We start from the raw sequence: 21,048 nt of genomic DNA on the forward strand, positions 1-21,048 counted from the left end.
CATGTGGGCCCCACAGTCCTATATCAATATTAGGGCTGCAACTAATCCCGACCCGAAAATGACAAGGGTTCGGTTTAGAAATCATGGAACCGATCTTTGGTAGGGCCCGGTTTAAAGAGCAAAAACCTGAATCCTGACTCGACTCATATGGGTGTACTGTGACTTTCTTAAATATCTTTTGAATAACATAGAAAATTATTTTCCAATATATTGATACAATTGTTTTCGTTGAGGTGATCACGTCAAATTTAGAGATTTTTGGTGTAAAGATTTGTTTTTTATGCAATCTTTAAAATTAGTCAATGTACTATGGTTAAAAAATGAAAACCCGACTAGGTCCAACCTAACCTAAGAAACTATCTTGCGTAGGGTCGGGTTTTTGAACCTCGGGTTTTCGCAAAAAAATTAGACTCGACCCGACCCCCCGACCCGACCCGAGACGAGACGAGATGAGATAATTATCACGTAGGGTAGGGTTTTGGAAAACCAGAGCTGCACCCAATATTTTATAAAATCCCACGTATAAAATTCAAACGCAAATCGAGCAAGAAGTTCTCCCGTTTAAAATTCCATGAGAGAGAGATTTTTAGGAGGAGAAGTATAAGCTGAGTTTAGAGACGGATTCTAGGGCGGGTGCAGAAGCAAGAAAAGGAAATAAATGGCAGCCGAGAAAGAGGTCGAAATTACCCTCAAAACCATAGGCCCTATTCGTCCTTCTCGCCTTCTTGTCCCTTCTTCTATCAAAGTAAGCCCATCTTTATCTTTCTTAATATTACTCTCATCCTCTCTATCTCCCCACTCCTTTGTCTTCCGATCTTGGATCCTTAACGAATTGGGTTTCTCGTTTGAGAAACCTAATCACTTATTGTTTTTAAAAGAATTAGGTTTCTCATTAACAATTGTATTGATAATCACTTTTTTTGTTCTTATAGAAACTCCACATAGAATGAATTGTTGTTTATTAATACAACTATTTTTTAGGTGCATGATTTGAGAAAACTGATTGCTAAGGATGGTCATCAACCGATGGAGCAATTAAAGCTTGTTTTGCGGGGTAAAATATTGCTTGACCAGGAAAGTGGGGATGAAGTGTGTCTCAGACTAAAACAAGGAGGTACTTCTTGATTCCTCTCTATATCATAGCGCGTTTGGTTGTACACTACAGAGAAATTATCGAAGTATTTGTCGATGTTATTCATTTCTAATTTATTAGTAATGCCGTAGGAACAATATGTTCTTTAGATTAATCTCAAGTTCATGCTGAAGGAAAAAAAAATTCCTATATATAGGGTATCTACTTGCGGAGGGCCAATCGGGCTCGCAATGTAACCTGTGATCCTGTACTGTAATTGTACAGGACCCATATTTGGGTGTTTCATTTTCTAGCCTTAGCTGTGATTAAGTCTGGCCCATTGACAACCCTGCAATATGTTTACTATTTTGTTTATTAGAGTCTAGAGAATGACAGGAATAGAAGCCAATGTCAAATACTTTCTGTAATCATGATTTAGCCTCCATAACTAATGGCAATGGAAACAAATTCAAGAGGCGGGATGAACTTATCGGATTGAGGCATGTGTTAGACACACTGTCCTGAAGGTAGATTTTGATTCCTCTAGGTAGAAATCCTCATGCAAAAGGGCTCTGTAGTGTACCTCCCAAGATGCATCAACCCATGATGGTGAAGTGTGCAGTCACAAGTTCATCATGGAATAAATACATATATGATCTGTACACTTGAGACTGCCTTTAAAGAATGACAGTTCTAAATAACAGAGAATATAGAAGCTTTTGTGTTGTGGAAAAGTAAGATGTTATGCATCTCTATCTTTTTGCAAAATAGGAGTCTTGCTTTTAGACTTCAAAGTCCTAACTAACTCCACTACTACAGGATTGGAAAATGGTTAAAAATGGCTAGTAAATGGGGTCACTCAATTAAGATAAGCTAATAATTAAATAAGTTAATAAATAGTATTGCCATTAAAAAAAGTTAATAAATAGTATTAAAAATATAAATTTACATAATGTTAAAAAGAATCAAACGAAAAGAGGGACGTGCGCTAAGCCAAGCCACATGAACACGCCACACCATGTCCATAGCCTGGCTTGGCTTGGCTTAGCTCAGCGAGCACGCACGGTGTAAGGATTTACCCGAACAACGAGGCACTTCTTTCTCATGGGTTCCCATCCATAAGGAATCACACCCATATAAAAGTTCTCTAAGTTCAGTCTCCCAAACCGATGTGGGACTTAATTTTTGAGTCGCAACAATAGAAAAAGTAAAATGAAAGTGAAAATTAAAAACCCCCCATTTAAAATTTTAGAACAACAACTACTTTATAGCCTTATAACAAAGGGAAGAATTAATAAACTCGTTTACAAAAAACAAATGAAATAAACTATCAATATTCACCTTACAATAGAATGAATTAGAGATTCGGAGATAGGTTACCTTATGCCATCTTTTTTCAAGTTTCTTCTTGTGTTAACTACTATCCTTTTTTTTTTTTTTGGAGATTGGTGACCGGATTTCATTAAGAATGAGACTGTACAAAGACATAAATCTGCCAAGAAAATTATGAAAAGGGTAGAGATTGGCCCTCCATGGGCATTGGCGACTAACTCCAGCTTGGTCTACGAGTCAGCAATCTCGTAAGTCTTTCTAACAGTATGAGTAAATGAGCAATTGTCTTCTCTGATAATGTCAACGATTGCGTTAGGCCCAATCTCCCGGTCCACTGCTATTTTGATATCCTCACCATACTGTGTTTTGAGAGCCCCCTTCCACCACAAATCTTGATTTGCATATCTTTAGACTGCTTAGCAGTGTTTCAGCTTCTGCATCATTGGAGTTAGTGGCACCAATGGGATTAGAACACTCCCACAATTACGATCCTTGAACATTACCCCAATCTTTGCTCGTCTGGGGTTGCCCATGTTTTGAGAAGGGGCGGAACCCATGGAGCCAATTCTCCATGAACACATGACCTTTCCACCCACTTTCTTATGCACCTCTCACTAATGCAAGAATGGTAGCACCGTGGTCTGAAATCAACCTTATAATGGCTATCTAATCGCACCCAGGATAGTTCTCTTCCGAATTTTTTGAGATGAGAAATCTATCATGTTGTGCTAGAATTGGGTTTGTTCTACTACTAAACCAAGTGAATTTTCACTCTTTGAGTGGGATTTCAATAAGTTCATCGCTCTTTGCTTTCTTGGATTGCCTGGTGCCTCATGCCCCTCACAAGATTAATGACTTTTGTTGGACGACGTGTCTTGACAAGATTCTCCCTATGGTTCACATTCGCAGTAGATAGATGATTATTTTGAATCATTATGCTCTATGCTTAACTGATGTTGAGTATGTTGATCAACTTTACTCCATTACAGTTTTATTCATGGGGTTTGGCATTTTATTCTTGGTCTCTTTGGGATAAGAGGTTCTTCCTGGACTTGTAGATCATTTTGAATCCTGGGCCTTTACTTCGTGGCCTCCCAGAGATAGAAATCTTTGGAACCTATTTTTTGTTACTTGACTTTTGCTGGTTTGAAAGGAAAGAAATATGAATGCCCTTAAAGTGGTCTCTAGAGGTGCTCACAGCATTTAGAGGGAAATCTTCTCTGTGGTTGCCCGATGGGTGACGACCCTGCCTACTTTCAGTGGTATTTCCTTGAATTTTTTAACAAGTCCCAAAGAAGAAATTCGGGTGAGCAGGTGTAGTAAGAAGCATCCTTGCCCTAGCTAGGGCCCTCCACCTCCTGGGTTTTTGAAGCTAAATTTCAACAGATCGATTCTTGGCAATTTGGTTCTGATTGGTAGTGAGGAACTTCATAAGAATTTCCATGAGAGAGGTTAGATGGGGTTTTTCTGGGCCTATCAGTGAGAACTCTAACGTCGTGCAGGTCCAGGCGCTCCTTAGTGGAGTTCATCTCATGGATCATTCTCAGTTATTTTAACAAGGGGATGAGTTAGTAGGTTAGGGTTTTAGAACTTTCTAGGCTCTTTTCATTTACTAAATATGTAGGCCTCAATGCTACCTCTGTCACATGTTATGTTATGAATGCACTTTCAACCTCTTGCTTATGGTGAAATATTCTGCTCTTTTGATCTTAATGCGATGTCTTGACCGCCCTTTGGTATAAGGCCTTCGATCCAAAGGTGTGATGCCAATGGGTTTATCCTTTTTCCTTCCTCATGATCCAATGGTGGGATCCCCATAGTCATGGTTGGCATCAATTAAGTTAACTCCTAATTGTGAAATTCGAGCCATATTGGAGGGTTAGATTTGAGCATTTTTTAAAAGTATCTATAATCTAATCTAGCCTCATAATTGGGTAATTTACATAATAATAAGATTGATTTGGTGTTCCAAAAAAGAAAAAGAAAAAAAAGAGAAAGATTGATTTGGTTTCCCTCTATTAATCCTTCACCAATCATCGCATATGGGTTAAATGTGGTTTTAATAGGCTTTATTAGTCGTATGTCCTTCCAGTGGCTGTGAAGATCATTCTCTAATTGGATTATTTAGAATTTCTTTGGCTATGTATATATATTTTTTTTAATCCAAGCAACACGAGTTCATACTCAATTTTCAAACCATCTTTTATTTCTCGTTCTTATTTTAAGATGGTTGTACTTTATTTTCTTCAGTTCTTAAAGAATATTTTTGCATCTCCCAGATTCTTTGATTGTAGCTGTCACACCAAAGCCACCTGTTAAGCATATTCGTGATGGTGATGATGATGACGACGACGACGACGACGATCTGGTTAGGATGGGCTCTATGGTTCCATGGAACTGAGTCAATACTTCTCTTTTATTTATTTGTTTAACCGATAAATATTTACCACATCTTTGGCTTTACTTTTTTTTTTAATGTTTTGGATATTTAGAAGTTCCAGATTCCACAATCTGCAAATCGGTGGAAGAAGAAACTTTTCACTCTTCTCCATGACAAATTTAGGCTCCCTGGTAAGCATTTATTTTGAATTTAGTTTGTGTGCTCAAAGATGCTTTGCGGATTTGATGACTATTTTTTTCTTTTCATTAACATCGATAGATATCCTGTTGATGGCAATTTTCTCTATCAGTCTAAAGGCATGGATTGCCATCGTTCTGTGGTTTATATTGTCTCCTGTGGCATACAAAATGGACGTTGGTCCGCTATACGTGAGTAGACCTATTTCTCTTCTTTTGTTATTGTCCATATTATGAATAAAAATTCATTTAAATTAGTGGATGTGCGAGCTTGCAACTTACATGATAATGTTGAGGAAGAGCGACTGTCTTTTAACAGATTCAGTGGCTACTAGTTTATCCATTCTTACCTAATCATTAACCACAAAAAGCATCCAAATTTTGTCACTTAATGTTGTTACTGTTTAATATTATTTACATATTCCTTGTTACTGTTTGATATTTACTCAGATACTCGCAACTGGGTTTTCAATTATACTTCTAAATCTTGGAAAGCGGCCACATGGTGATCTCAGGTACATCAGCACCTTGATGTTGTGGCATTAAGTTTTCCTTTTTGGCTCTCTCATAAAAACATAGGTTTCATGTTTCAGATTATTCTTAGTCTGATTGAGAACTACCCGATTGTTGTACTTCATACCTCTCCTTGATATTGGTTTTTTTTTTTTTTTTTTTGAGGTTTACTTCTGTTTTAGATTCATTTGCTTGTTTCATGTTTCTTTTTTATTTCCGAAATGGCCTGTTTCATTTTCTTAGGCGTTGAATATCATTTCAGTATAGAGGTTACATTAGTTTTCTTGCAGTCCTGAGAATGCAAAGGAGTTGAGCAACGTGATTGTTCACAGTGTGTGTTTATATGATGCCTTAGGCGGCACTTTCTCCACCTAATGTTTACATGCACAGAAGACACTCACCCCCAAATGTGATTTCCATTAGTTTTTTGAATAACTTTACTGGATATGGATCCCATTATTCAGCTTTCTAGTTCATCATCTAACCTTCTTTACCTTGTCAATTCAATCCATCATAGAATTTCATAATATCGCACATGCCCTATGCACAGCGGATGACACTCTTGTAGCCCACTTCCCTTTACCACCTTAACATCACTACATCCACTGGATTCTTGGTCACAGTCCTATCAGGATTCCCCACTTAGCCACTTGACAATTTCAACAAATGACAGCGCACAAAGCCGTCAGGATGACATTGTGACACATGTGCACAATTCTTTCTCACGTGCCAATCCTTGTGTGTTCTGACTGTTAGAAAGTATCTGGGGCTGAATCTCTACATGTGCTGTGTCATAGCAATGGCACAACTCCTCATTGGGGAGGACAAGTTTTGGCTGACCAACATGATGCGTGAAACGTGTGCGGATGCCTCCCCACGGGGTCGAACAAAATAAACCAATTGTCCTTACAACTAATCATGATGTGCAGTGAGCTGGACTTGGAAATAATATGATGAGTGATATGCCTGTGAATCCCTTCCTGTGTGAAATGATAGATAATACAAGTACATGTGAGGGTATTTTAGTCATTTGTGATGTATTGTGTAGAAGTCTTCTCTCTAAAAAAAATTGTATATAAGTCCTGTTCAGTTTGTTCTTCTCTATTTCATCTCTTCCTATTTTTGGAATCCCTACTTTTCTTCCTCTTTCTTTCTTCATAATCGTATCCATTCTTCATTTTTTTTGAAATGGTAAAATTATATATTGAAGGAAGAGAAACCGAGATGGTTCTCAATGATTACATTAAAAGATTAACAACAAAATAAAATGACTCAAGGCGGAAAATAGTCGAACCATTCCAGACCCAACCTAGGCACACCCAATCTAGCTAGAGCATCTGCTTCACCATTAGCAGATCTCCTTATATGATTAAAAGCTATAGAAGATCCGAAGGTTAAGTCTGAGATCTCATCAAAGAAGGAGAGAAACCTCCAAGGAGGGTCAACCTTTCCCGAAAGCCAACTGATCACATTTAAGGAATCCCCTTCTACAACCACCTTATTATAGGACTCTTTATTCAGATGCTTGATGCCATGGAAAGCCGCCCTAACCTTCGCTTCACTAGAATCACATCTTCCAATAGGACCAGAATAGGCCCACATAACCAAACCAGAAGAATCTCTGCATAGACCCCCAACACCTGAAGGACCCGGATTGCCTAAACAAGAACCATCAAAATTTAGTTTAATAAAATCATTAGGAGGGGCTTCCCACTTTTGAACATTCATGGATCTTCTCTCCCTATCATTGCACACTATCCGCCAACCCTCCCAGAGATCAAAAGCCGATACAAATCTAAACAAAGGGGTACTTCTAGCCCACAATATGGAGACCGCAATAATTTTTATTTAAAGACTATACGGAGATTTAGCCACCCCATCAAACACCCTAGAATTCCTTTCTTTCCACATAACCCACCAAGAGGCCAAAAGACAAATCTTCCATAAAACCTTCCCTTTCTTCTTCCAAGGGTTCGACTCCCAACTCTTAATCACCTCGGGGATAGATTTCGAAAAAACCCAGCATATTCCAAACCGCAATAGAATAAGGCCCCAAACCTCTCTAGTAACCCTGCAGTGGATAAAAAGATGATCTATAGACTCTCCATCTTCCAAACATACGGGGCAATGGTCCACTAACCACATCCCTCTTTTTCTAAGAAAATCCATAGTTTGAATGCGACCATGACTCACTGCCCAACCCAAAAAAGGAAACCCTAGGAGGGCACTGAAATGACCATACCTTGGTTGAAATAGAAGGTAAACCGCAGGGCACAAGTTGAAAGTAAAAAGATTTAACTGAAAAGAAACCCGATGGATTCCAGATCCAGATTCTTCTATCAGACCCAGACCTCTTGATATAACACCCTTCAATCAACTTTCGCACTTGAGCTAAGCCAACTCTCTAACAAAGAAATTCCTTCTGAAACTCGGATTCCAGACCACCCCAAGCTCAGACCGATCAAAACAATCGGCAACCAACGCATTCTTTTGAGAAGCAACCATAAATAGATCTGGAAAGAGCTCCTTAAGCGGCTCAGCCGAGCACCACGGGTCCAACCAAAATCTGATACGATCACCCAAATAAACTTTCAACCGAATACCTTTCTCAAACTCATGACTCAGCCTTCGAATATCTCTCCAAATTGTCAACTTTTTATTTTCAAAACACAGGCAGATTGCTAGTTCCCATTCAGAAAACCATACTTGCTCCCAACCACCTTAACCCACAAAGAGGATTGCTCCACTCCAAGACGCCAAAGCCATTTACCTAAGAGAGCATGATTAAATTCTTTTACTCTTCTAATACCCAAACCTCCACACTTGATCGGAAGACAAACCGATTCCCACTTCACCAGAGGGATGCCTTTCTTTTTATCAGAGCCTCCCCAAAGAAACCTACGCTGGATTTGCTCAATTCTCAACACCACACTCGCAGGACATTTAAACAAAGAAAGATAATATGCAGGAATATTAGCCAACACTGCCTTAACCAAAGTCAACCTTCCTCCTTTAGATACTAAATTTCTTTTCCAAGTTTCCAGTCTTCTCTCAATTCTTTGTACTATAGGATCCCATAAAGATTTATGCGGTCTACCAACCCCCAAGGGAAGACCTAAGTAAGAAGAGGGCAGGGAATCCAAAGCACAACCCAAAATCTTTGCAAAGCCACAAGCAACAGATGGAGAGGTGTTAAGAGCTTACAACCTAGACTTTAGAAAGTTGGAGCGTTGGCCAGTAATCATTTCATTACATCTAAGAGTTGCCTTAAGGTTTAGAACTTGACTAATATCAGGAGCACAGAAGAGGAGCATATCATCTGCAAACTGTAAGAGAGACACTTCCACTTTATCTTTCCCAATAAAGAATCCTTCAAACAAACCCATCCTGCTTCCTTTATACATCAATATACTCAGAGTCTCAGCAACAATAACAAATAGAAAGGGGGAAAGAGGGTCCCCCTGCCTTAAGCCCCTAGATGACTTGAAGAAACCCTTAGGAGAGCCATTAATTAGAATAGAGAACCAAGCTGAAGAGATGCATTTCCTCATCCATCCTCTCCACCGACAACCAAAACCCATTTTCCCAATTAAGTAATCCAAGCAATTCCAATCCACCCTATCATAGGCTTTCTCCATATCAAGCTTACATAACACCCCACCCTTACCACTATTTAAGTAAAAATCAATAGCTTCATTAGCAATTAGGGAGCAATCCAAAATTTGTCTCTTACTTACGAAAGCACTCTGACTATACGAAATAATAGAAGGAAGAACCATCTTAAGGCGCTCAGCCAAAACATTTGCTAGCACTTTATAGAGGCACCCCACCAAGCTAATCGGGCGAAAGTCAGACACCTTCGAAGCACCCTCCACCTTAGGTACCAACGCTATGAAGGTAGCTCCTGTTCCTCGATCAAGAGACAATCCCTCGAAGAAATCTTTAAAAAATATTAGAATATCATCTTTAACAAAAGCCCAACAAGATTGAAAGAAGACTAAGCTAAAACCATCAGGGCCAGGGGCCTTGTCTTTAGCTAGAGAGAATACTCCTCTTTCAATATCTTCTTCCTCAAAAGGCCTCTCTAAGATATTATTTTCTTCCAAACTCAGATTACCAAAAGCCACCTCTTCCGGAATAGGACGGGTAATGTCATCAGCGGAATACAAAGACTTAAAAAACTCAAGGATAGCCTTTGAAACATCTTCCTTACCAGACAATATTTTTCCATTCTCATTGAGGAATTCAATTCTATTCCTCCTCCTTCGAGCACTCGCCATAGCATGAAAATATGCAGTGTTTTTGTCACCTTCAGCCAACCACTTCAGCCTTGATTTTTGCCGCCAAGAAATCTCCTCATGAAGAAGCACATCTTTATATTCTAGCTTAACCCTCCCAAACTCCTCCCCATCCTCCTCTGAATCCAGACCACTCTCCTCTAAAGCAACCAACTCCAATATACGTTTCTCCAATCATTGTTTTCTCCCAAAAGATTGTAACTTCTTTTACCTTAACCCACTCTTTTAGCTTTTTCTTCACATATCTTAACTTCTTACCAATCACCACATCAGCCGGGCCCTCCGCGTGACAAGAAGCCCACCAACCTCCCAAATTTTCCTCCATACAAGGATCTCTAAGCCAAGCAATTTCAAATCTAAACGGCAGAGGACCCCATGATTCCAATCTGGGGTCAAGAACAAGTGGACAATGATCAAAGACCGAATGAGCAAGAACTTTCTGATAAACTTTCGGAACCGCCTCAACCCAATCTTGGCTGAGAAGAAAACGATCAAGTCGACTTCGACTTCGACTCTGACGTCTAGACCAAGTAAAGGATGCACCTGATAATGGTAAATCTACTAATTCGAACATAGCTATGAAATCAGCAAAATCTCTCATATACTGATTAGCCCTCCTGCAACCCAGGCGATCCCCCACTTCTTTCGTTTCATTGAAATCCCCCCCCCCCCCCCCTATACACCAGGGGAACGAGCACAAGTCCCTCAGCTTCCCCAGCTCCTCCCAAAATAACCCTTTCTCTGATTTAAGAACAGGACCATAAACACCAGAAAATAGCCACATCGAGTTGTCCATCACTTTTCGAAGAGACACAGATAATGAAAATTTACCCCGCCATTCCTCCTGTTTCTTCCAACTGATTTTATCCCACAAGATCAGAATACCACCTGAAGCACCTGATGAAGCTACAAACACGAAATCCCAATCTGCTTTAACCCCCAAACTTCTTATAACAAGCCAATTTATAACCTCTAACTTGGTTTCTTGTAAACAAATAAGATCATGTTTCATCCTCCGTACAAGTTCTTTTACCTGGATTCTTTTTTCCTGAGACCCCAACCCATTAATATTCCATGACAATATCTTCATAGATCACCAATATTTCTGGTCTTCCTCCCCCTCCTAACACTCTTTTTCCGACCCACAGACTTAGGTGATGAGCCATTACCATTCACAACAGCATCATAATTTATATCCGACTTCAATCTATGGAGTTCCCTGGCTCTTTTTCTGGCACTCTCCTTTGGACAGTTTACTGGCTGTCCAGAACCTTCAGACTCCCTTAACTCAGCAGCCATGATTTCAGATCTGAATTCCTCTTCAGGGCCTGCATAAATCAGACCCAGCTTCTTACTAACACCTAGAGTATGACTGACAAAGAAATCACCAGCTTCTTCAGAAGGATCCTCCCACTGCTTAAAGCAATCATAGACCTCCTCAGAATCTGAAGTATAATTTTGCAAAATAACCTTATTCTTAGGGAGACCAAGCCCCACTTGGCGGCTAGAATCGGGGGCTGCTACCACAACAACTGCCCGAGAAACTAACTGCTGCCTAGAGAAATTTGGAGGCTGGTGCCCTCCCAAGAACTTCCCCACTACTTCAGACAAACCCAAAAAACTCCTACTCCCTGCCAGCAAGCCATCAGAGTCCAAAGAAGAAGATCAAATCCCCAACGAAATCTTCACAAGATTATCGAAGGACCACACCATAAGATGATTCCGGATTGCCCAACTCTCCCCCGAACTATCACATAGGTTCAAAGAAATCTTCCTCAAACCACAATAGAAAGTAAAATAAGACGAGTGCGAGCTGTGGCAAGAAACATGACCGGACCCACCACTGAAAATAGAAACCTCTTTCCTGGAGCACCAATTTATTTCAGAGCAACAATTTGCCTGGATATCAACCGCAGACAGGACATCAGGATCTTCCATGTTACTGAAATCCAGATGAGAAACAATACCACTCCGAACCATCCTAAGATGAAGGCTCTCCCTCCTGCTACCCCTCCCCAAAGAGTCTTGATCCACAGTCTCCGCAGATGCAAAAGTTGAAGACCAAAAAGAACCATCGTCAACCCCCACAGATAAAACCCCAAAAATGCGAGCCTGATCCAGAGGTGAAGAAAAAGATCCTTCCTTAAAACTTCTAACTGAGAATATCATAGTAGGGTCTTCAAAATAACACTCGCTGGGCTGGTATCCAAGCCCACCGCTACCATCCGAATGGTCAAAAATCCTGGGCCCGCTATCAATTTCTAAATGGGCTGAGGCCCAGATCTGCAAGATTCCTTCCATGTTGCCATTTGGGGATAGAGAAGGGTCCACTAACGTTGAATTCTGACCATCAGGGGTTGGCTCCACCGATGGACCGACAGACCTCGGAGAGATCGCCTGCAATATATCATAAAAACTATTTATAGCAACAGTGGGGCCCACAACATCAGAGGTAGAGCCATCTGCACCACACATACTCCATCTGTACCCCAACTGGGGACACAGAGTTTTGAATTTCAAAAAAGTTGCCAGATGGGCCACTACTATCTTGCACCACATGCAGCACAGGATAAAGACAATTGCTATCATGAGCCAACGGTTCCATCACCACCTCCGGCAAGACGCCAATCTCGACTCCGGCCGCCTCACCCCCCGAAGGCACCTCCACACCCAACTCCAACTGCCCACCAATAGACCCATCATACACAAGGCCTCTTCTCTCTTCGGTCCACTCCTCGGTACCACTTTCTGAGACGCTGCAAAGACTCTTTGAGCAAGACTCACCACCGACCACCTCTTTTTTCAAAAGGACCCATCTAACAGATCCATCCATAGAAATTTGTATGGAAATTTCATTTCCTACTTCACCTGATGAGATTATTGACAATCTAGCAGAGGAGTATCCCGCACCAGCTTGACAAGAAGGATCCAGATCTGCAACTTTACCAATTTTTTCCCCTGTTCTTCTAAAATTGTCTTCACACCAAGCTTCCGGAGGCACCCCAAAAATACTCCACCAGAAAGGATTGCCCTTCTTCGGGAATTTAGAATCCCACAAAAGCAGATCAACGAAAGGGGAATTCGATGCAGACTTCCATGATGACATAAGTTGAAACCTATTTACGCCGATGGAAGGGGTAATAAGCACCTCCAGCTCGGAAATTTTATACACCACCACCTCGCAGGAAACAATACTTTTCTTTACAAGCCATCTCTCAAGAGCTGCCAAATCTCCAGGCCATCCTGGTTTGATGCTACCCCAGATTCCAATATCCGCATTGCTAATGGATTTGATAGGCACCACTTCAATATTAAAAGCAACTCCTTCCGATGTTAACGGCAAAATCATGCCTCCTCTCGGAGCCAATGGATTCTGCACTCTATTTTTAGAAACTTCTATTCTACTCTTGTTTGCTGGGTTTAATGGAGGAAAGTTGAAATCCAGATTTGACCAGATCTTCTCAGCACAAAGCCCTTTTTTGGAAATTCCTGAAACCACACCGACAACACCTCGAATCCCCAAGGGATCCAGCCCTCCTTCTTTGAATAACTCTATCAATTCTTTTTTCTTTCCTATTCTTTGCAAAGGACCACCGATTCTCTAGAACGACTCTCCTACGAGAATTTTCTCCACCTGAGACTAAATTAGCACTATTATCTGCAAAAAGGATTCTTCAAAACCTCCCAAAGGCACCGCATTAGCCCTAGACGCCACACACATTTCAACCCTACCGACATCTCCACTCTCCCGGTTTTGGCAAGACCATCCCTCCGAACGAATCTGCAAAACCCCTAAAGGAACAAGATTTGCACCACTCGCCCACCGGGGAACACAACGATCATCGCTGTCAAACACCATTCTTAGGCAAACACCACCCCGGTCCGAAGCCTTTTTTCTGAGAAGGAGCCAAAAACAAAAACTACCCTGAGAAGAACCCAATCCCCAAAGCCCTCTCCAAATCAAACCCAAATCTCAAAAGCTTCCAAAAAACTTCCTCGAGCAAACCCTAAATCAAGGAACACTTTCCCCTGACTAAAACCCAAATCGCCAAAATACTCCTCTAGAGAAACCCCAAATTAACAAAATCCAAATCACCAAACCCCATTATCAGAGAGAATAAAAGACAAATACCCAAAACCAAAATCAGAAAACTCACTTCCGAGCGGACCCAAAATCATATACCTCTTTACTGAGCGAAACCTAAATCCCCAAACTAACTAAATCTGCAGCCCTTTTCTGCAAAGCACATAAACTATTCCTTGTTGAAGAGGAATCATATGACGAGATTAGGGGTGATGAGTAGAACCCGACCAAAGGATGCACTGACCCAATGCCGGAGATTTCTGTACACGCCATTGCTAGAGCAGAAGCATTACTCTCCTAATATTTCGCCTGGTTGGAGGGAAGCCGTCGGAGGGAAGCGCCCAAACCATACCAGACGAGAGGGGTTTGGAGGCGAGAATGAGGAAAACGATGAAACCCTAGATTTCTAAGCCAGTCCCTCCTATAACAGACGTTGCCCAATCTTCTCTAGAGACTCCGTGCATATTGTATCCATTCTTCATCTCACCTTTAAAAGCCTAATTTCTCTCTTTTCTTTCATCCAAAATCTTTTTTTTTTGAATGCTTGGTGCCTTCATCTCCACCGTCACAAATTTACTAGTTTTTCTTTTTCTCATTCTTTCATCTGATTTCTTTTCGTTTCCTCCTCTCTAATGTGCACCTCACTTATTGCTCATGTTAGCATTTAACTTCAGTAGGTGCTTTAAAACACAAAGATAGACCCCACCTCACTTAAGTTATGTGCATTTTAGCATCCTACTTAAATAAAAAGTTGTGTTAGCACCCTCTCGCCTTCTCAACGAAAAATAGCCAAACCCCACAAAAAAATAGACAAACAAAAACCCTAGGTTATTCTTCATTCAAATTCTCCTAATCCCATTTTTCCTCCAAGTTTCAAATCTTAACTCTTCCTTCCTACTTTGCTTGATAGATCTCTTCCCCCTCTTTCTTCTCATATCCATTTTGTTCATATACTCTCATGGCCTCATTTCTCTCATTTCCTTCTTCATCTCTTATAGCTACTCCTTCCACCATTCTCCCTCTCCCTCATCCATTGGCAATCAAGTTCATCAATGATAATTACATTTTTTTTGGAAAGGCCAAACACTCTTTGATTGAATGTGCTCTGGGCAATCAAAACCTGATGAGTATGTGAAGAAAGGAGGAGGAGAGAGTTCTTTAGACGGAGCAACTTATTATTGGGACAAAAATAATGCTTATGAAGCGTGAGTGCGTTACATATGAAAGATAAATATGTGATTTCTCAGTTATACTCTACCTTGTCTCCAGGATTTATAGGCCATGTTCTAGATATCGCATTGGCACAGGAATTATGGAAGCATCTTGAAGAAACCTTTTCCCAGCAGTTCGAATCTCGCATTGTGCAACTTTGAGCCAAAGTATATAACTGCCAGAAGGGTAATATCCCTACTCAAATTCCTTCTGAAGATGAAAAATATATGATCAGTTCGCTTCCATTCGAAAACCACTTGATGAACAGGATAAAGTTAGATATGTTTTAAATGGTTTGGGAGATGACTAAAAGGTGTTCACTACTTATTCGGAAGGCTTTTTCCACTTTCTTTGAGGTAATGATTTTGTTCTTACAATATGATGGATTCATTTCCTCCACATCATCTGTCTCCAGAAAATTCATCAGACTCCTCAAACATGTTTGAGGAGCTTTATACACCATGGTCTTTTGTAATAATCAAGGCAGAGGTTGTGGTGGACCACACTACTACCTGTAGGGCTTTTGGAACCCAAGGTCTAAGCCTCCGTAACCTTGTCCTACATATGGACGGTCCCATCACGGGTTTTTCTTACACCATCCTCTACTGGATATTCTACTTAGTTTTGAGGTATTCCTCTTGCCCTAGGTACTACTCAGTGTTTGAGTAATAGCAATGAGATTCTCCAATACCATGCTAAGCTAGGATTTCCAAAAGAAGATGCCATTAGTTTTTTGAGAAATAAAAAGGCATATTGAAAATTCGAGTGGCTGAAGCTGAAGCAGCTACTTTCGAAGTAACAGATAGAAAAGCAACGACTTGGGAGAGTCAGAGTCGAAAAGAGGATTACTCTCTTCCTTCTCTCATTCAAAACCGTGCATGAGACTTTCATATATGTGGCTCACCTCATCATACAATTATTACATGTGCTTGTTTTTCTTTTTACCACATCTCCTAGAAGTCTCCTTTTTACCACAATTTTATAGTTGTGCTTGTCGTTCCACTCGAAAACCATGAGATGATTAGGCTCTCTGTATCCTGTGCAATTAACTGGGATATTTTTTTTATTTGGATTGTTCCCTCTTAATAGACTTAATAATTGCCTTTGGTAGCTATGGATGAATCAACACTTACAATGAAGCGTGCACCAAAAAACCGAACGACTAGCAGAAGACAGTGAGATGGAAGGGACAGAACATCCATGACTAAGCAGAAGATAGTGAATCAGCAAAGCTAGTAAGCTCCTTAACTACCCACTTCAAAACCCGATTTCCAGACTGAACCACAATTAGTTACTCTGTGCCCAATCCAAAAATGTGCATCTTCTGCCTAACTAAACCCCATGTGTTAACCTTTCTTTGAGGACCATCATACAGCAGTCTGTCTAACCTTTCTGGCTACGCCCTTTCTATGTTGGGGCCCAACAAATGAACGGCTCAGATCACCCAACAATGTGTGCCCTCCAATTTGTAGAGGTTTAAAATGGATGGTACAGTATAGAAACCTCCACGAATCGGAGGGTTAGGATCATCCTATGGATAGAAATTTAGGAGCACGGCTTATCTACGTTGGGGCCCAACAAGTGAATGGTTTAGGTCACCCAATAATTCGGGCCCTATTATATATTGTTTTTGGCTGCACGCACATGCACAGCTGTCCACCATTATAAAAACTCCGTCTTATACTGCTCTGTAAGAGCCTGACAAGTTATGGACAAGTTCAGTCTTCTTTCAGCTAAAAGGCCTCTTGTTACTGGTGCCAAAATGACAAGCTTATGATGCTTGCCTTGGATTGATTAAGTTAAATGATCCTAAATGGCATGAAACATTCTCATTTTTTGTTAAACATCTTGTCACAGACCTTGTTCTTGAGCCTTTGGGACAAACTGATGGTTTCCTGTTAATCTTCGAAGGGGGGTTGAACAGATAAATATTCTAAATCCCTGTTCGTTAGAGATTGTGGCAACCGATTGTCACCTCCAACCCGATTATTGGACCCAAAATTAATGTAATTTTGGGTCCAATAATCGGATTGGGGGTGGCAGTCTGTTGTCATAATCCCAAACGAACAGGGCATAATTGTATGCTTGAAAACTGAAAAGATAAATGGAATAGAACAAAGCGAGGGAAATACTGTGACATCAACCAGACACCAAATTTGTTCTAGGGACATTCTCTGGACATGAAGGATCAAAGAAAGTGTAGGATAACATAATGGATGAAACCTCTACAAGAATAAACTATTATATAATAGATAGTCTAATATAAATGCCCAATTATTCTCTAGCTCATTATGCTTGCATTACGGGGCAACAGCTGAATCTTCCTTTCGTTACCTCATGTGAAGGACAGTTTAGTTATTTTAGTTCACTTTTTATACACTGTTCTCTTTCTCTTTGATTTTTTTTACCATGTAAATTTGAATTTCCTCCTCTATACATAGAAGTACATAGAAGTAAAAGAAGACAGTGAGTCCTTTGTATCTTTTCTGTTCTGTTGTGGAGTGACTGCTCAAGCACTCTGTTTGTTTGCGTGCAGCGCATATTCGATCTTCAATGAAGGGTTCAGGGAACTTCCCGGCACGCTCAATGCGGAACGGCTCGATAGGGACATAAGGGCAGGTCAGTTTTGAGTCCCTTTAGACATCCTGGATGTTTTAATCATCGTGGATGGTGGCATGTGCATAGATATAAAGCTGTGAACTGAAAGCTTGTTCAGTATATGTTTTTTTTTTTTTTTTTTCATTTTGCTCCCCAAGTTCTGCTATTTGATACATGATGGTGAATGGCGATTGATTCCAATAGTTCTGAAGAATCCAAACAATATAAGCCATTTATCTGAAAGATTTTATGAGTATAACCCAAAAGCCAAGTTGCTTTTAGCGATCTCTTCCTCTTGATTCCTAGTAAACTTTAAAAGGGTAGTTGCAAACTTGCAATACATGGTTGTATGAATTTTCTCAAAGGCTGTGTGAGAATTTCATTGTTATTGGGAGTTTTTGATCAATGCATGGCATATGGGAAAGAATTTTTTTGAAAAAACTAGGCATATCATTTGAGTTATGAACCATCCTAAGCCAGTGAAGAATTTTGCACCATTGCCTACCTTGCTACTTTTTGAACTGTCCATTTTAGGAACGTTGAAACCGACTGTTAGGGGTTCCCACTGCCACGTGTACTATGAGATCACAACTCCGGCCAATTGTTCTTGATCCCACCCTCATCGGATGAATCCGGACCTTTGATTAAGCATAATGAAAATCATTCTAAAAAAAAAAGCATAATGAAAATGCTCTTAAGCTGTTGAATTTTTCACACCTCAATCTTGAGGACGAGATATCCGTTCAACATCAGATGTGGACCCACTGGGTCACCCCGTGGATGATCCATTAGATCAACAGTCCCGATCACAAAGCGCATGTGCCATGGCCATTGGATCATGGTTGTTTTCGTTCATCAAGATGAGATCATCTTGCTAGTCAATGTCAGGGATTTGCTAGGGACCTTTGCAGTAGGCATTTCGTGGGCCGGATGTTGCACGAGAGAGCAGCCACATAGGCTTACTTTTGAACAGATTTTGTCTAATTCACTAAATTCATCTGAGATGGCTGCTCTCTCATGCAACAGCTGACCCTCATCTGATGAAAGATTTTAAAATAACAGAAAGATGGGTTTAGCAGTAAAAAAAAGGGGTGTCAATGTCAATCAGGGACTTAACTATTAAGGAGTGTGGGGAGATAATGCAACGATGCCTGTGTCATGGAGTAGAGGGAAATATTATCTGTAAAGAGCACCGGTGGTCCATTCTCTGTATCAGAGTGTTGACCCTTGTTGTATTCTTGTAGAGAGAGAGAGAGAGAGAGAGAGGAATTGTGATTCAGTGCTGACCATGCAGAAGTTGACTTGGTCAGATGTCACGAGCAGTTGATATCCACAGCTGCTTTCATATACTATACCCAAGCCCCACGTCTCGAAAAAAAAAATAAAAAAAATTCTTCCATCTCAAGGCTTAGAGCATGTTTGGCCGCCATGAAAGCTTTTTCCATGGAATATTGATTTATCAAGTGGTGGCAGATGGGGAAAGGAGTGTAAGAGGGTGTTCGATAGATGTCATATTGGTACTATGGCCCACTAGGATCATATACTGCCATGTGTAGTGCATTATTAGTTAGTACAATAATTAAATTTTGATTTCGTAAACAAGAATTATAATATCCGTAGAGAGTAGATACTGATGGCGTATCAGGCTACCATATCCCTTTATTTAATGAAAAGCAGAATTGAAAAAAAAAGAAATGTAAATGTTAGGGCACGTAATAAATAATATTTATTTTATTGAAGTTGTTCTGCACCTACTCTAATACCTGGTTGCATCTCACACGTAACTCCGTGAATGATGCCTGCACATATTTTATTTCTCGGTAGGTAAAGTGGCTTCAACCCACAAGCTCCTTGTTGTGACGTACGAAGCACATGTAATTCAAACCTTGGATACCACTTGTCAACCCAATTTGGTAAAACACTTATTTTACCTTTCATATTAACAATTCTTATTGGGCCCCACTTTTGCCTCGTTTACCTGCTTGGATTCGTTGCTCAAAACGACAAAAGTCCGGCCAATGTCATTGACACACCACACCACACCGCCTTCATCCAGATTATCCTAAACTCCTTATCTATAAACCCTCGACAACATTTGGTTTGAATCTATGTAGTATTGAAGTAGAAGGAAAGAAAACATGGAAATTTTTAGATTTTGGACAAAATTTCGAGGGAAAATGAGTCAGAAAGAGGTTAGAAACTCACTTCCCCAAAATTATTTCTCAAGTAAATATTTTCCTATAATCCTATACCCAAACATTGCACTGGAGAGTGTAGGAGGGTGGAAGTTTGGCTTACCTTTATAAAAGGATTTTTATTTTGAGAGGAGAAAAGCCCCTAAATATTGTTTATGTGGGGTTTTGGTGCCTTTTGACTATCTCATGTATGGGTGAAATATTGATCGTTTTTTCTTTTCATGGCATGTGGCCTTATTAGGTTTTCTGGGGAAAGAATAAGAAAGACTTTGAATGTGTGTGACCCTCGAGCTGCATAGCATAAAAGCTTGGGATTTGCTAGGCAATTTCGCAGAAAGTCATTGTGTGGCTGAACTATGCAGAGAGAGAGAGAGAACTCTAAATTAGCAAATTACTCCAAAAGCTTAAGCAGAGTTGGTGTTATTTAATCAATTATACTTCAACACTCCCTCTCACGTGTGATCCCTTTTTTTTTGTTGGCTGTACATGTGGATTTTTAATATCAAGCAGTTGTTGGGTTTTCCACTCAAGACCTTCCGCGACGGGCATGCGTAGCTCGCATTTGGTTGTACGGAGCAGGCCCCGGGACCTGACTCACAAGGGACCGAAACAAGCAATTCCGCAGTTAGAGTTGTCAATGATCTTTTCAAGGTTCCGGAACCCGTTTCTTCCGCGCAATAGCTTTGATACCATGTGAAACAACCAATTACTTCAAAACCTTAATTAAGCTATTCGAGTTGGTGCTATTTAATCAATCATAATTCAACAGGAACAACCACCTCAGATGAATCAAATGAATAGGCTGAGGCCCTTGCAAAAACCCAATTGCAAGGGCAACCCGACCGTTGGGTCTACGCCATCCAATTGTATTTATTATTTTTTAGTTATTGCAAAGGCGCCCTTGTATATAGGTAATTCCAAGGGGCCCTTCAATTTAGCATCTTTCTCTATGTATAACCTGAAAATTGAGGTTGGCATGGCTCATACATATACTAGAGGGGCTGTCCCAAGTAAGAAAAGGTGGCCATTATAGAAAATATGAAAATTCCTCTTCATTTCGCACTCACATGACCCCACCCTCTCTCTCTCTCTCTCTCACGTAAGCCCTAGCTCTCTTTCAATTCATGGTAGACTTTTTCCTTCACTCATGCACGTAGGACAAACAGA

General features: G+C 40.5%; 1 protein-coding gene across 1 annotated transcript; it reads left to right on the forward strand.

Annotated features, from left to right (window-relative positions):
* The first annotated feature begins 502 nt into the window (after positions 1 to 502).
* LOC143876511 (ubiquitin family protein) lies at positions 503 to 17,971 on the forward strand. Its single transcript, XM_077378212.1, has 7 exons — positions 503 to 745; positions 982 to 1,114; positions 4,684 to 4,772; positions 4,897 to 4,975; positions 5,064 to 5,173; positions 5,432 to 5,496; positions 17,625 to 17,971. The coding sequence occupies exons 1-7, from the start codon at positions 659 to 661 to the stop codon at positions 17,716 to 17,718; spliced, it is 657 nt and encodes a 218-aa protein (XP_077234327.1). The 5' UTR covers positions 503 to 658; the 3' UTR covers positions 17,719 to 17,971.
* Positions 17,972 to 21,048: the final 3,077 nt, after the last annotated feature.

This window comes from Tasmannia lanceolata, unplaced genomic scaffold (assembly GCF_043159265.1).
Source record: "Tasmannia lanceolata isolate RefF3 unplaced genomic scaffold, GAP_Taslan_0.1 ptg000005l, whole genome shotgun sequence".
NCBI lineage: Eukaryota > Viridiplantae > Streptophyta > Magnoliopsida > Canellales > Winteraceae > Tasmannia > Tasmannia lanceolata.

Excerpts from the sequence above, each read along its gene's own strand:
- LOC143876511 (XM_077378212.1), top strand. The coding sequence starts at position 659 with ATGGCAGCCGAGAAAGAGGTCGAAATTACCCTCAAAACCATAGGCCCT. Across the intron at positions 4,976-5,063 it reads TGACAAATTTAGGCTCCCTG|ATATCCTGTTGATGGCAATT; the intron begins GTAAGCATTTAT and ends TAACATCGATAG. Across the intron at positions 5,174-5,431 it reads TGGACGTTGGTCCGCTATAC|ATACTCGCAACTGGGTTTTC; the intron begins GTGAGTAGACCT and ends ATATTTACTCAG.